The sequence below is a fragment of the Hyla sarda genome, chromosome 7 (assembly GCF_029499605.1).
Source record: "Hyla sarda isolate aHylSar1 chromosome 7, aHylSar1.hap1, whole genome shotgun sequence".
In the NCBI taxonomy this organism is placed as follows: Eukaryota; Metazoa; Chordata; class Amphibia; order Anura; family Hylidae; genus Hyla; species Hyla sarda.
Genome location: NC_079195.1, coordinates 179595098 through 179611441, shown reverse-complemented (window position 1 = coordinate 179611441; position 16344 = coordinate 179595098). Strand labels below are relative to the sequence as shown.

The 16344-nt window shown below is 41.2% G+C and overlaps 1 protein-coding gene across 3 annotated transcripts in view; it reads right to left on the bottom strand.

Annotated features, from left to right (window-relative positions):
* Positions 1 to 1559: 1559 nt before the first annotated feature.
* Positions 1560 to 16344, bottom strand: part of LOC130282793 (oocyte zinc finger protein XlCOF7.1-like) — a 35072-nt gene continuing 20287 nt past the window's right edge. For all 3 annotated transcript variants that reach the window (XM_056531534.1, XM_056531535.1, XM_056531536.1), the window contains exons 4-9: positions 14079 to 14202; positions 11504 to 11592; positions 10251 to 10338; positions 8755 to 8846; positions 8559 to 8670; positions 1560 to 2793 (exon numbers count right to left, since the gene is read on the bottom strand). In XM_056531534.1, the coding sequence (XP_056387509.1) occupies positions 1604 to 2793; positions 8559 to 8670; positions 8755 to 8846; positions 10251 to 10338; positions 11504 to 11592; positions 14079 to 14202 (1695 nt within the window). In that variant the 3' untranslated portion in view covers positions 1560 to 1603. The remainder of the gene's footprint in view (positions 2794 to 8558; positions 8671 to 8754; positions 8847 to 10250; positions 10339 to 11503; positions 11593 to 14078; positions 14203 to 16344) is intronic.

Genomic DNA, 16344 nt, shown 5'->3' with positions numbered 1-16344 from the left:
GGTGATTTCCAGTACTAAAAACAAAACTCTGCTTTGGTCCTGATCCTGAAATGGAGAAAATATGAAATAGCTATGCACTACAGAGGGGACTCTAAGAGCACAAAAAGAGTAGTAACAGTCCCAAATCACCTTGTCAACACTCTGAAGGTTTAGTGTAACAAAACATTGCAGAATTTAAGGTACACTTTAAAGGGGTACTGCAACAAAGGTAACTTATGTGTCTCCTGAACGGGCCCGGCTCTCTCCGAAAGGAGAATGTGCTGGGGTCAGCACAGATTTCATTCATTCTCTATGGGAGCGCCAAAGAGACCTGAATTCTGTACTCTGGCATCACCGGCGCTCCCATAGAAATAAATGGGTATGGGGGGGGGGGGGGGGGCCCCAGCGGTCGGACCCCCGTGATCTGACACTTATCCCTTACCCATATATTTTTTGCTGCAGTAACCCTTTAATGAACCAAACATAGTGTGCCACTAGCAGTGCTACACACTGGTATCATCTGGTCAGCTGCTACCCACACAGGGACCACACTTGTGGAGCAACCTGGTACCACCTAGCAGCATGAATCCAGCTTCAGCATCTTGGAGCTGGATAAGAGGTGAATATCTGGTGGGTACTTAGAATCTGCTCCTAGGTATGGCTCAAAGGAAAACCGGTTCAGTAGCCAAGCTGGTCCGTAATCGTTGCTTGTTATAAACAGTCTATTAGAGACTATGGTACCTTAAAGAGAAAATGGAAAAAACGGGGAACCGTGCCCTGTGTATTACTTAAGGCAAGAATCCCAAGTAAAGGAAAGCAAACGCCTGCCTTCTGTGTGGCCGCTCACCTGGTATATAGTAGAATGCGCATATATCCTCTGTATAGGGGTAGCAAAACTTGTTCTCTGGAGATGAACTGCCAAGCCTGAAAGGTTGTAGGAAGAGGATAGCCCAATCCCGTCTCGAAGGAACAATAGTATCAGCAAAAAGAAACCTTATGCAACAGGCGCTATTCCAAATTCCAGGGAAATAAAAATTTGGAACAGCACCTGTTGCATAAGGTTTCTTTTTGCTGATACTATTGTTACTAGAGACTATGGACAGTTTTCTGAACACATACATTTTGTTTGTAAGACTCAAAAGTGTCTAATAAACCTTTGACTCTGGCAAACAAAACTTATAAGGTCATGAAACAGACCAAATTGAGTCACTAGTACATATGTTTAGTCCTTTAAATTCTATTGGCGTTCCGGGGTCAGAATACCTTTTTGTAAGTATTCAGATGTATACCATTGACATAGCCCCAAAACATAATGTGAATGGGGCTTTAACCTTGTTAGTCAATTATATTATCAGTCAATAGGCCCTATGGAAATATTAACAACCCAGGAAAGGGGGAGAGGAGAAAAAAAAGTATTCTAAAAACCTGGAGTATGGAGTAAAAACATTTTCCATGGATCACACATATACAGGCAGTTAATAAGTTTAGAAAGAGGTGAACATTCTTTGTTTGCGTGGAGAAGCTTTGAGAAAACCGATATCATGATGCAAAAATAAAAATTCTAATATAACTAAGTTAAAACATTTATTACAGCCTGACTAATGAAACAGCTTTCCTTATTATTTTAAAACATTTTCCTCAATCCAGATATAAAAAGGTCTTTTTCAGAGTGAGTTCTCTGGTGTACAATAAGATATGATTTCCTGGTAAAACATTTCCCACATTCTGAACATGAAAAAGGCTTCTGCCCTGTGTGAGTTCTCTGATGGTTAACAAGATCAGATTTGTGCCTAAAACATTTCTCACATTCTGGACATGAAAATGGTCTCTCCCCAGTGTGAATTCTCTCATGCACAATAAGATGCCATTTCCTAGTAAAAGATTTCCCACACTCTGTACAAGAAAATGACTTCTCCACAATATGAGTCTTCTGATGTTTAACAAGATAGGCCTTTTGGCTAAAACATTTCCCACATTCTGGACATGAAAATGGTGCTTCCCCACTGTGAGTAATCTGATGTACAATAAGATGTTTTTTCCTAGTAAAGCATTTCCCACACTCTGAACATGAAAATGGCTTTTTTCCTGAGTGAGTTCTTAGATGTTCAATAAGAGTTGCTTTCATGGTAAAACATTTCCCACAGTCTGAACAAGAAAATGGCTTTACCCCTGTATGAGTTCTCTTATGTTTATAAAGATGTGACTTTTGGGTAAAACATTTCCCACATTCCGAACATGAAAAAGGTTTCTCTCCTGTGTGAATTCTCAGATGTTTAACAAGACTTGATTTCTGAATGAAACGCTTCCCGCATTCAGAACATGAAAATGGTTTCTCTCCTGTGTGAGATCTTTGATGTACCAGAAGGTCTGATTTCTGGCAAAAACATTTCTCACATTCAGAACACGAAAATGGCTTTTCTCCTTTGTGCCTTCTTTGATGTTTAAAAAGCTGCGATCTCTGGCGAAAACATTTTCCACATTCTGGACATGAAAATAGATGGTCTTCACTGTGAATTCTTTCATGCTTAGCAAGGTTAGTTTTCCTTTTAAAAAGTTTGCCACATTCGGAACATGGAAATATTTCACCTATTGTCGCTCCTGTTCTTTTTTTAACAACCTGTGACTGACCAGGTGAAGATTCCCTTTGATTAGTGAGATCAGTAGATTCGTGGTCTCCGATATAAAGCACTGAGGGTACAGATGTGATAACCAATGTTGAATGTTCTCCACAATAATCTTCTGTGATACTGTTATGTTTTACCTCATAATCTGGAGATAAATGAAGATATCCCATGAAGTTTTTGGTGCTGTCATCTGTTGAAAATAAAAACTGGTTTTATCTAAACATCAAATAGATTTCTATATAAATCTTTCCTTAGAAAGACCAAACATGCATCAGAAAATAAGTACACCCCAGAGATTGTTGTGTGTAAAAATCCCAGTAGGTCAGAAGTTTCTATAATACTCAGACCAGCCCAACAATCATGCTACATTTAAAGTCACATAAATCCCTTTTCTTCCCCATTCTGATGTCTGGTTTGAACTTAAGCAAGTTGTCTTGACCATGTCTACATGCCTAAATGCTTTAAGCTGCTGCCATGTGATTGTCTGGCGAGATATATGTGTTAACAAGCAATTGAACAGGCGTACCTAATAGAGGGGCCTGTGAGTTTATGTGGAGGCTGATTAGCTAAAATGAATCTATATACTAAGCAAACTTATTGGAACAAGATGTTGAGATTTTAGAGCCACCCCCCTAAGAGTATGGTTAGTTCTCTTCTGTTAAGTCAGCTACTTAGGAGGATTGTGGATGATCCACAAAAAAAAATAAAAATAAAAATCGAGGAATGTTTTCTTGACATATTACCACCATGAACTTTCATATGGCCCTTGTGGAACTTTTAGTAACTGTATTTGTTGTATCTCTGCACCAACTGTTCATTATTATTGTTTTTCTTACTTGATATTTAGTACAGTTCTGTACACTGTATGCTGTGATATGCTACCTCATCATCAAGTTATTTACAACTAGTTGAAGGGGTACTCTGCTGCTAGATATCTTATCCCCACTCCAAAGGATAGGGGATAAGATGTCTGATCGTGGGGCCCCCACTGCAAGGGCCCCCGCGATCTCCCGCAGCACCTGGCGTTCTAAACAAACGCCGGGTTCCTGTGGCAGTGGTTGTGACATGGCCACGCCCCCATGTGACGTCACACCACATCCCCTCCAGTCATGTCTTTAGGAAAAGAGAAAGAACAAAAAAAGAGAGGACAGCGCCTCGTGTAATCCTGTCGATATAGAGGGGGGTGACAGTCTAAAGGTGGACTCTCACCTGTTACACCTCTTGGTTTTATGCATATCACCCCAAATAGCGGGGTACCAGGGAACTGCAACCGGAGGAGTGGATGCTGGATACCGGAAAAACGGGTCCAGAGCTAGGCAAATTCAGGAAACAATAAAAGGGCTCCAAGATTGGCGCTGTTCCAGTAAAGGCAATGTTCCGTTCTTATTCAGGTAAAACCATATTTATTGATCAAAGACAGTCTTACCGGCACATCAGGAGCAAGACGCGTTTCGGGTCACTGCGTACCCTTTTTCATCCATCTGCAATTGAAAAAGGGTACGCAGTGACCCGAAACACGTCTTGCTCCTGATGTGCCTGTAAGACTGTCTTTGATAAATAAATATGGTTTTACCTGAATAATAACGGAACATTGCCTTTACTGGAACAGCGCCATTCTTGGGGCCCTTTTATTGTTTACTGAATAGGTCTATGCGAAGGGGCGTGTTGGCCGACACTCCCCTTCCTATAGACTTGAATAGAGGGGCTGTGACATCATGATCAGGGCCTCCAGCTCCGAGCATTCTGAACAAAATGTTCTGAACGCTGGAGCACCGGAGTACCCCTTTAATGTCATCTTTTTTATGATTGTTATTTCTGAAATTCTCAATAAAACATTGAACCAAAAAAGTAGATTTGTTTGACGGAGATATCCAGGAAAACTAGCGGAGAGGCAAATGGTACATGCAAGAGAAGTAGAAGTAGTTCTTACACACTAAAGAAACGGGCCACCCCATTCACCAAATTACAAAAAAACACCGATTGGCGGGCTCAATCTCTTAAAACACCAGCAATAGGTGCTACCAAGGTTTAAATTCTACAAGAACAACACTAGAGACCAAACAGCATAAACATACCATAAGACGCACACACAGATTCCATGTATATTCTTTATTGGTACAAAAGTAGAAAAAAAATTATACAGTGGGGTCAAAAGTTTGGGCACCACAGGTAAAAATTTGTATTAATGTGCATAAAGAAGCCAAGGAAAGATGGAAAAATCTCCAAAAGGCATCACATTACAGATTAGACATTCTTATAATATGTCAACAAAAGTTAGATTTTATTTCCATCATTTACACTTTCAAAATAACAGAAAACAAAAAAATGGCGTCTGGAAAAGTTTGGGCACCCAGCAGAATTTATAGCATGCACTGCCCCCTTTGCAAAGCTGAGACCTGCCAGTGTCATGGATTGTTCTCAATCATCATCTGGGAAGACCAGGTGATGTCAATCTCAAAGGTTTTAAATGCCCAGACTCATCTGACCTTACCCCAACAATCAGCACCATGGGTTCTTCTAAGCAGTTGACTAGAAATCTGAAACTGAAAATAGTTGACGCTCACAAAGCTGGAAAAGGCTATATGAAGATAGCAAAACGTTTTTAGATGTCAATATCCTCTGTTCGGAATGTAATTAAGAAATGGCAGTCATCAGGAATGTTACGCCGAGCGCTCCGGGTCCCCGCTCCTCCCCGGAGCGCTCGCAGCATCCTCTCATTCGCAGCGCCCCGGTCAGACCTGCTGACCGGGTGCGCTGCAATATCTCTCCCAGCCGGGATGCGATTCGCGACGCGGGAGGCGCCCGCTCGCGATGCGCGTCCGGGCTCCCGTACCTGACCCGTTCCCCGTCTGTCTTGTCCCGGCGCGCGTGGCCCCGCTCCTTAGGGCGCGCGCACGCCGGGTCTCTGCAATTTAAAGGGCCACTGCGCCACTGATTGGCGCAGCAGGCCTAATCAGTGTTATCACCTGTGCACTCCCTACTTATACCTCACTTCCCCTGCACTCCCTCGCCGGATCTTGTTGCCATTGTGCCAGTGAAAGCGTTCCCTTGTGTGTTCCTAGCCTGTGTTCCAGACCTCCTGCCGTTGCCCCTGACTACGATCCTTGCTGCCTGCCCTGACCTTCTGCTACGTCCGACCTTGCTCTTGTCTACTCCCTTGTACCGCGCCTATCTTCAGCAGTCAGAGAGGTTGAGCCGTTGCTGGTGGATACGACCTGGTTGCTACCGCCGCTGCAAGACCATCCCGCTTTGCGGCGGGCTCTGGTGAATACCAGTAGCAACTTAGAACCGGTCCACCAACACGGTCCACGCCAATCCCTCTCTGGCACAGAGGATCCACCTCCAGCCAGCCGAATCGTGACAAGGAACAGTGGAAGTTAAAGCAAGATCTGGAATACCAAGAAAAATATCAGACAGAGTAGCTCGCAGGGTTGTGAGAAAAACAATTCAAAACACACGTTTGACTGCCCAATCCCTCCAGAAAGATCTGGCCGACACTGGAGTTGTGGTACACTATTCCACTATAAAGAGATACTTGTACAAATATCGTCTTCATGGAAGAGTCATCAGAAGGAAACCTCTTCTATGTCCTCACTACAAAAATCAGGGTTTGAACTTTGCAAATGAACATATAGACAAGCCTGATGCATTTTGGAAACAAGTTCTGTGGACCGATGAGGTTAAAATTGAACTTTTTGGCCGGAATGAGCAAAGGTACGTTTGGAGAAGAAAGGGAAAAGAATTTAATGAAAAGAAACTCTGTTTAACTGTTAAGCATGGGGGTGGATCAATCATGCTTTGGGGTTGTATTGCAGCCAGTGGCACAGGGAACATCTCACGAGTAGAAGGAAAAATGGATTCAATAAAATTTCAGCAAATTTTGGATGCTAACTTGATGCCATCTGTGAAACAACTGAAATTAAAGAGAGGATGGCTTCTATAAATGGATAATGATCCTAAACACACCTCGAAATCCACGGTGGATTACATCAAGAGGCGTAAACTGAAGGTTTTGCCATGGCCTTCACAATCTCCTGACCTCAACATAATTGAAAATCTATGGATAGACCTTAAAAGAGCAGTGCGTGACAGACAGCCCAGAAATCTCAAAGAACTGGAAGACTTTTGTAAGAAATAATGGGCAAAGATACCTCAAACAAGAATTGAAAGACTCTTGGCTGGCTACAAAAAGCGTTTACAAGCTGTGATACTTGCCAAAGGGGGCAGTACAAGATATTAACTCTGCAGGGTGCCCAAACTTTTGCAGACGCAATTTTTTTTTCATTTCTGTTATTTTGAAAGTGTAAATGATGGAAATAAAAGCTAACTTTAGTTGACATATTATAAGAATCTCTTATCTGTAATTTGATGCCTTTTGGAGATTTTTCCATCTTTCCTTGGCTTCTTTATGCACATTAATACAAATGTTTACCTGGGGTGCCCAAACTTTTGATCCCCACTGTAGTTACACAAAGCACACACTTTAAAAGCAATTAAAACACAGGGAGGGAAAGAAAGACTCTAAAACCCACCCAAAGCAATGGGACATCCCCTCAGGGACATCCAATATAGTCCTATAACTTACAGCATAACAATGCACCTAAGCACATGCACAATATTATCACAGTAATATGTTCTAAAACATTTGTATAGAATACCATCCAACAGTACAGAAATTTAGGTGCACTACTGTGGTAGATGTATACAATGACATTGGCTATCCCTCAACACTGATGTTAAAATTGAGACATTCGCCAGTGTATCCTTATATGAAGGACACACCAGAGCCCACACACCAACGCCAAGGTTTCTCAAATGGCACGGGACCTAACGCTAACCTACCTGTGCGTGAAAAGCAAAAACCAGGGGCCAGTGGGCAATTACTGCAGCACTAGGCCGACATGCAGCCTGCTCCCAGTTACCTCCAGTGTGACTGAGCACACATACAATGGGAGGAGGGAGAGAGGCTACATGCCCCACCCAAGTTGGCTGATATAGGTGCATGGCCTCACAGGTGCAACCTTAATGCTCACTGGAAAATGTTCAAGGTGCATTACATATGGAGTTTACACACCTCCAAGTATAAATTTAAACAACAACAAAAAAAAAAAAAAATACAATACCATCCTAGTCAGGGCTAAATAGCCCAATATGTGCATGGCCCAAGTAAATAGATCACCAAAAATACATTACAATAACCATCAGCGGGTGTCCCCCCAGATCCCCGTTCACCAAATTAAACACAGTTTTGTGCTTGAGATCTCCCCCAGCTCAGAGCAGAACATGCATGGAGACTTATGTAAAAGCGTGCACCTCTATATAAATCCTGCGAGCCTGTGAGCAGACGGGGTGTTCATTTAGACAAGCGGCAAAGATGTCAGTTTGGATAAATGCCCCACATAGTTCTAAAATCTTGAACAAAATGCGTAAGCATTGGTCTATTTTATCTAATTTTTACCATGATAAGTCCTGTTCTTTGCATCCATGGGGCACCTGGACCCCCAATGATGAGAAACTTTTGACATGTCATAGACACATGTCAAAATTGTTCAAATAAAGAGAAAAGAGATAGCGCTCCATAGTGTGAAACCGCCGGTTTAAGGTTCAGAACACGATATTGGATTAACCCTTACCAAAGGCGGTTGTGTGAGCTCACACACAACAATGGTCAGCATGGGTGAGTATGAGGCCCGGTCTGCAGTCTTCCCAGCCAAGTGAACGGTACCAGGAGAGGACTTTCAGGAGTAGTGGGTTTCAGTGGCGCTGACCATGTGTAGACACGTCAGGTGAGGGGGAGAAGGGTTTATTTAACACAATGTCAGCATTGATTTAAATAAACCCTTCTCCCACTCACCTGACGTGTCTACACATGGTCAGCGCCGCTGAAACCCACTACTCCTGGAAGTCCTCAACTAAAAAGGTTCAAATGACAGTCACACTTCATTAATCACTCACCTGTGCTGATATCTGTAGGAAAGTCCTTATACAGTGAGGTTACAACCACAGATGTCCCTACTGATTCCTCCTCTGCTATATCTTCATCTTTGATATTAGACAATTGTTTAACCTATTTCCCCACATATGGAATAAACACAGTACAGTTACTAAGACAGTTTGGGAACCAACTATCACAAAAACCAAGTTCATCTACCTTAAAATCCTGATGGATATTCTTATTTTCCCCTGGATAATCCTGAGAATGCATTGGGCTGAGACACCTCTGAGGTGGATTGTTCATTCCAGCTGTAGAAGACACACATACATCCGAATACATCCAATTATGAAGTGCATTCATTCTAGATATTCAGACTTATATAGATAAAACTTTTTACTGTGTACATGGAGCTGTATGTGAACCTGTTTTTTGCATGGCCAAATGCACTTTTTACAGGGGTATAAGGGGATAAGATGTATAAATCCGGAATACCCCTTTAAGGTCACGTTTCATTTTACCATAAAATGTAATGACAAGCTGAAAAAAATAAAACTTTTGGAGTATTTCATATTTACAACATACACTGTACATGAAACCTGCAATCACGGCAATACCATATTTATATACAAAAGCTTTTTCCTGTCTATAGAACTATGTGAGGGCTTGTTTTTTTATTTTTGTACACTAAAACAAAGCATGCATATGACACTTGAGCTTGGAAGGAAAACATTATTTTATGACTTTGCAAATAGCCATTAGATAAGAGACAGGTATTATTCCCTATTGGCTATCTGCCCTTGAGCACTATATAGAGTTGACAGATTCCCATTCACTAGAAAAGTCAGAAAATGATTAATTGACTTTCATGAAGGAGTGCTGTGAGCATGCTTTGATAGGGGATCGGGGAAGATAGGAGCTGTGAATGAAGCAATCCTGTGGATCCCATCCACTAGCTTAAAGGAGTACTATTGTGCAGGAAAATGTATCCTCCAATTCAAGGACAGGGGATAAGTTTTAGATCACAGGGGGTCCAAACGATGGGACCCCCAGCAATCTGACACTTATCCCCTATCCTTTGGATAGGGGATACATTTTTCTGCACAATAGTTCTTCTTTAATATTGAGTTTTACCTTCCAATGTAAAATTAAAAATGGTGGAAAGGGGTGGAAAACTTTTTTTATTTTTTTAAATCAACTGGTGCCAGAAAGTTAAACATATTTGTAAATTACTTCTATTACAAAATCTTAATCCTTCCAGTACTTATTAGCTGCTGAATGCTACAGAGGAAATTATTTTCTTTTTGGAACACAGAGCTCTCTGCGGAATCACGAGCACAGTGCTCTCTGCTGACATCTCTGTCCATTTTAAGAACTGTCCAGAGTAGGAGAAAATCCCCATAGCAAACATATCCTGCTGTGGACAGTTCCTAAAATGGACAGAGATGTCAGCACTGTGGTCCAAAAAGAAAAGAATTTCCTCTGTAGTATTCAGCAGCTAATAAGTACTGGAAGGATTAAGATTTTTTAATAGAAGTCATTTACAAATCTGTTTAACTTTCTGGCACCAGTTGATTTAAAAAAAAAAAAAAAAAATTCCACCGGAGTACCCCTTTAATGCCAGGATTCTTCTCATAGACATAGTGACATGTAATATGTAAAGAACAATAAGTGATATTCTGATAACAGATTCTCTATAATAATTTACCACTTACCGATGTTGATATCTGTAGAAATATTTTCATCTTTATAAGTATCCTCTTCTCTCATGTCTTCTATTTTTATATCACTCAGATTTGTAACCTAATTCAGTACATATAGAACAAATGACATGCATTTAAAAAAAACAGGAGGAGTAGTTGTTCCTGTGTATGTTCCCTTCCTTCATGATCTAACTCTGACACTGGCGTCAAAAAGTGCACCAAAAATGTATGGGACTCTTGGAGTTGTAACAGCCACCTACTATGATAACAAAACATTTGATGACATCACTATATATCTTCACCAGATGAAGTAATGAAATAAGTAGTGAAATAATATACCCCCAATTTCTTTTAATTAGATAACATGGGTCACGAGTCTCCTGTTCCTTCTCACTGAACTACCATGGAGGTACATTTAAAGGGTAACTCTGCTGCTTAGCGTTTGGAACAAACTGTTCCAAACGCTGGAGCCGGCGCAGGGAGCTTGTGATGTCATAGCCCTACCCCCTCATGCCGCCCCGCTCCCTCAATGCAAGTCTATGGGAGGGGGCGTGACAGCCGTCACGCCCCCTCCCATAGACTTGCATTGAGGGGGTGGGGCGTGACGTCATGAGGGACTGACAGGACTGACAGAAACAGCTAGGGGTGGAGTCCCCAGTGATCATACATCTATTAGGGTGCATGCACACCCCGTTTTCACTCTGCAGGTGCCAGATCCGGCTGGGGGAGGGGAAAACCGTGCGCTCCCGTACCCCAGCCGGACCGACGCCCTAATCCATTGACTTTAATGAGCCGGCCAGAGTCACCGTTTTGACCCGTATCCGGTTTTCTGACCGGACCTCAAAACGTAGTATACTACGGAACGGGAGCGCACGGTTTTCCCCTCCCCCCGCCGGATCCGGGACCCGTAGAGTGAAAACGTGGTGTGCATGCACCCTCACTTATCCAGTGGATGTCCTTTGTTGGGAACCTCCTTTAGGGTCACTTCACACATTCCATATTTTTCTGCAAATTAGTTGCTCATTGACTGCAATGGGTAGTAAAATCTGCAGCAAAAATATGGATGTGTGAACTGACCCTTATGGAGGATTTACATGAACAGAATCCTGTGCAAATTTGAAGCTGCAAATTTAATGCTGTGTTCAATCATTTAGTTTACATTGAACTCTACAGCATCAAATGTGTGCAGAATACTGTACATGTGAATTCACCCCTAATGATCTAAGATCAAACAATCATATAAAGCATTTAGTAACTCCATCTACCTGAGGATCCTGTGGGACATTCTGATTTTCCTCTAGATAATCATTAGCATACGTACATATCACTGGTGTTTCTTGCTTCCAGGACTCATCTGTAGAAGACACACACATGGGGGAGATTTATCAATACCTGTGCAGAGGAAAATTTGCCCAGTTGCCCATAGCAATCAATCAGATCGCTTCTTTTATTTTGCAGAGACCTTGTTAGAAATTAACCCCTGAAGGGCTCAGCGTTTTTTCGTTTTTGTACTTTCGTGTTCTCCTCCTTACCTTTTAAAAATCATAACTCTTTCAATTTTGCACCTAAAAATCCATATGATGGCTTATTTTTGGCGCCACCAATACTACTTTGTAATGAGATCAGTCATTTTACCCAAAAATCTATGGCGAAACGGGAAAAAAATCATTGTGCGACAAAATGGAAGAAAAAAATGCAATTTTGTAAGTTTTGGGGGCTTTCTGGTAAAAATGGCAGCTTATCTTTATTCTGTAGGTCCATATGATACCCTACTTATATAGGTTTGATTTTGTCGTACTTCTGAAAATAATCATAACTACATGCAGGAAAATGTATACGTTTAAAATTGTCATCTTCTGACGCCTATAACTTTTCTACTTTTCCATGTACGGGCCGGTATGAGGGCTCATTTTTTGCACCGTGATCTGAAGTTTTTATCAGTACCAAGTTTGTTTTGATTTGACTTTGTGATCGTTTTTTATTCATTTTTTTATGGTATAAAAAGTGACCAAAAATATGCTATTTTGGACTTTGGAATTATTTTGCACGTACGCCATTGACCGTGCGGTTTAATTAACAATATATTTTTATACTTTGGACATTTACACGTGCGGCGATACCACATATGTTTATTTTTATTTACATAGTTTTATTTTTATTTTTTATGGGAAAAGAGGGGTGATTCTAACTTTTATTAGGGAAGGGGTTAAATCATCTTTATTGACTTTTTTTTGTTCAGCCCAACTGAGCTGCCGGGAAGCTTTTACTTTCACTTTAGATGCGGCGATGAACTTTGATCAATGCGTCTAAAGAGTTAATGCCGGACATCTGCCTGAACGGCGATGTCTGGCATTAGCCACGGCTCCTGGCTGCTGATTAGCAGTGAGGACCGTGCGGGTATCATGCGAGCTCAGCTCCTGAGCTCACTTCATAACCCTCCTGTACCGCAGCACCGTTTATAAATGGCGTTTTGTGGCAAGGGGTTAAAGAAGTGTTCTGATTGGTTGCTCTGGGAAACTGGGTAAATTTTCCTCTGCACGGGTTATGAGAAATCTCCCCCATATAGTTTTTACATGAAAAGGGCATTTTTGTCCTCAGAGCGGCAGCTTTTTTAGTCTAAATTCAGGAAGTATTTGAGTACAGTGATCCCTCAACTTACAATGGCCTCAACATACAATAGTTTCAACATACAATGGTCTTTTCTGGACCATCGTAAGTTGAAACCAGACTCAACATACAATGTACAGACAGTCCAGATCTGCGAAACGTGTCAATGGCCGGAAGAAACGACCAATCAGAATGGGCATTCACTGGTAAAACCCCTGAATTACTGAAGCGTATGCACTGACTGGTGTCTGGTAGCTCCTCCTATAGTACAGGGAGGTATTACATGTTCTGTACTCTTTACCTGTATTACTGAAGTGTATGCACTGACTGGTGTCTGGTAGCGCCCCCTACAGTACAGGGAGGTATTACATGTTCTGTACTCTTTACCTGTAGTACTGAAGTGTATGCACTGACTGGTGTCTGGTAGCGCCCCCTACAGTACAGGGAGGTATTACATGTTCTGTACTACTCTTTACCTGTATTACTGAAGTGTATGCACTGACTGGTTTCTGGTAGCGCCCCCTACAGTACAGGGAGGTATTACATGTTCTGTACACTTTACCTGTACCAGGGTTAGCTGCTCCAGGTGAGGGTGACTCCATTACTTTTTTACTTACAGGACCCTGAAGAAGCTCCTGTCTTCTACATAGACCAGTGTTTCCCAAGCAGGGTGGCCCCAGCTGTTGCAAAACTACAACTCCCAGCATGCCCGGACAGCCAAAGGCTGTCCGGGCATGCTGGGAGTTGTAGTTTTGCAACAGATGGAGGCACCCTGATTGGGAAACACTGACATAGACAGTGATTTACAGCCCCCAGCAGATCTTTCTTACTTTTATATGTAAGGATTTGCTTTATCTATATTAGGTATCTACTTATTTTTCTTTAATTCTCACTTTTTCCTATTTTTGGATGACATTTTGGTGCCTTTAGAACCAATTACCAAGTTTCCATAGAGTTCTGGTCTCAACATACAATGGTTTCAACCTACAATGGTCGTCCTGGAACCAATTAATATTGTAACTTGAGGGACCACTGTATATTCACATGGCGCAGTCACTTTGGGTTTGCTCAAATTTTTCACAAAATTTTTCCCGCACCAAGTAAAGATACCCTAAGACTTTTCAGCTCTGTATTATCTACTTTTTGTTTTTTGTTTTACAAAACTAAATGCTTCAAAAGCCATGTTATGTGAACAAAACATTACAGTTAGAGAACAGGAAAGTCTCGTCTTACCAGATGATAAAACAGTTTGGTTATTCTCCATGATAATGTTCTTATATTGATCCTTGTGATCTTCTAAATACTCCCACTCCTCCATGGAGAAATAGACAGCGACATCCTGACACCTTACAGGAACCTGAAACATATGAAGATACAAAGTAAAATGGTCAATCACATCTTATTTTATAGAAAATGATATAATAAAGAAATTATATGCCCAGTCCTCAAGGATAGTGAAAAGGAAAAAAGAAAATAGCAAAGGGAAAAAGAATAGAGAATAGTAGTTGACAGATAGGAAATGGAATAGATATAATAACTCAAATAGTTATGATAGTTGAAATATAAACAAAAATAAATATGAATAATACCTGCAGAATAAATAGCTTAAAAAATGATATATATTTATTAAATGAGAATAGTACTGAAACACCTGGGCAGGGCCCTTACCCAGGTATTAGACAATAGTGCTTTATAAAAAATAGATAAAAATAATTGCCAACCTATATAAAAAATAGAATGTTCATAAAAAATAGTAGATAAATAGTCTCAGTATCAGCCAATATCCAGAATCAGTATGTGATTGTAATCTGATTTAGTAGCCACAAGGATTAGAACTGTTCATCACATACAGCTAGTGTGCTGTAATAGCAGCAAAGTGAAATGTCTATTAGATGTAGCAGATGAGCGATATAGTTGTAACAGTTGTAACATTCACTTGAATTGTAACATTCACTTAGAAGAGAGTCGGTTACTATGAATGTAGATGGTAACAATGTAAGAACGCTCAGAGTGGTACCTTATTAGAAGTCTTCGCCGTGTATCTCGGCAGCTGACTGTCTCCGGAGCGGCAGACTCCGCTGATTGGGATAGACCAGCGCCTGCACGGACTCAAGCGAGGGCAACCACCAACCTTGAATGGGCATAGAGGTTCCTCCAGGAAAGCGCTGAAGTTGGCACACTGGCTCAGAACCATGCGGTGTTAATAAATTGAAGCACCTTTAAATTTATTAAGGCTACTAAGGAATACCACAACAGTGGTGAAATGCGTTTAGCCTCGATTCATAACCATTTGCCATAACCATCTATTGCTAATATCAGCCACCTAATCAGCCGATACCGCCTTGCAAATGCTGCAGTACCCAAATCTGCGGCCCACCAGCGAATAGCGCGCTATTCACACCACGAGGACACCGGCCTCCAGATGCTCGCTGCTCTTGAGACCGACGGGCGAACAGTGCCAAGCGCAAGAACATACACTTACCCTCTGATATTGGATGCCGGCTCTCTACAATACAGAGATGAACACCGCATGGTTCTGAGCCAGTGTGCCAACTTCAGCGCTTTCCTGGAGGAACCTCTATGCCCATTCAAGGTTGGTGGTTGCCATCGCTTGAGTCCGTGCAGGCGCTGGTCTATCCCAGTCACCGGAGTCTGCCGCTCCGGAGCCAGTCAGCTGCCGAGATACACGGCGAAGATTTCTAATAAGGTACCACTCTGAGCGTTCTTACATTGTTACCATCTACATTCATAGTAACCGACTCTCTTCTATCTAAGTGAATGTTACAATTCAAGTGAATGTTACAACTGTTAAAACTATATCGCTCATCTGCTACATCTAATAGACATTTCACTTTGCTGCTATTACAGCACACTAGCTGTATGTGATGAACAGTTCTAATCCTTGTGGCTACTAAATCAGATTACAATCACCATACTGATTCTGGATATTGGCTGATACTGAGACTATTTATCTACAATTTTTTTATGAACATTCTATTTTTTTATATAGGTTGGCAATTATTTTTATCTATTTTTTATAAAGCACTATTGTCTAATACCTGGGCAAGGGCCCTGCCCAGGTGTTTCAGTACTATTCTCATTTAATAAATATATATCATTTTTTTAAGCTATTTATTCTGCAGGTATTATTTATTTTTTTATTTATATTTCAACTATCATAACTATTTGAGTTATTATATCTATTCCATTTCATATCTGTCAACTACTATTCTCTATTCTTTTTACCTCTAATCTTTTTCCCTTTGCGATTTTCTTCTTTTTTCCTTTTCACTATCCTTGAGGACTGGGCATTTACCGTAATTTCTTTATTATAAAATGTTCTATCGATTTCGTGGTCTTGGGGTAATCCGACCATACCAGTTAACCTCAGGCTAGTTATTGATTGAGCTGCACTGCCCTTTATTCTATTTTTTACACATCTTATTTTAACCATGTTAGGCCCCTATCACATTGCCAGTATGCCCCGTTAAATACGGCC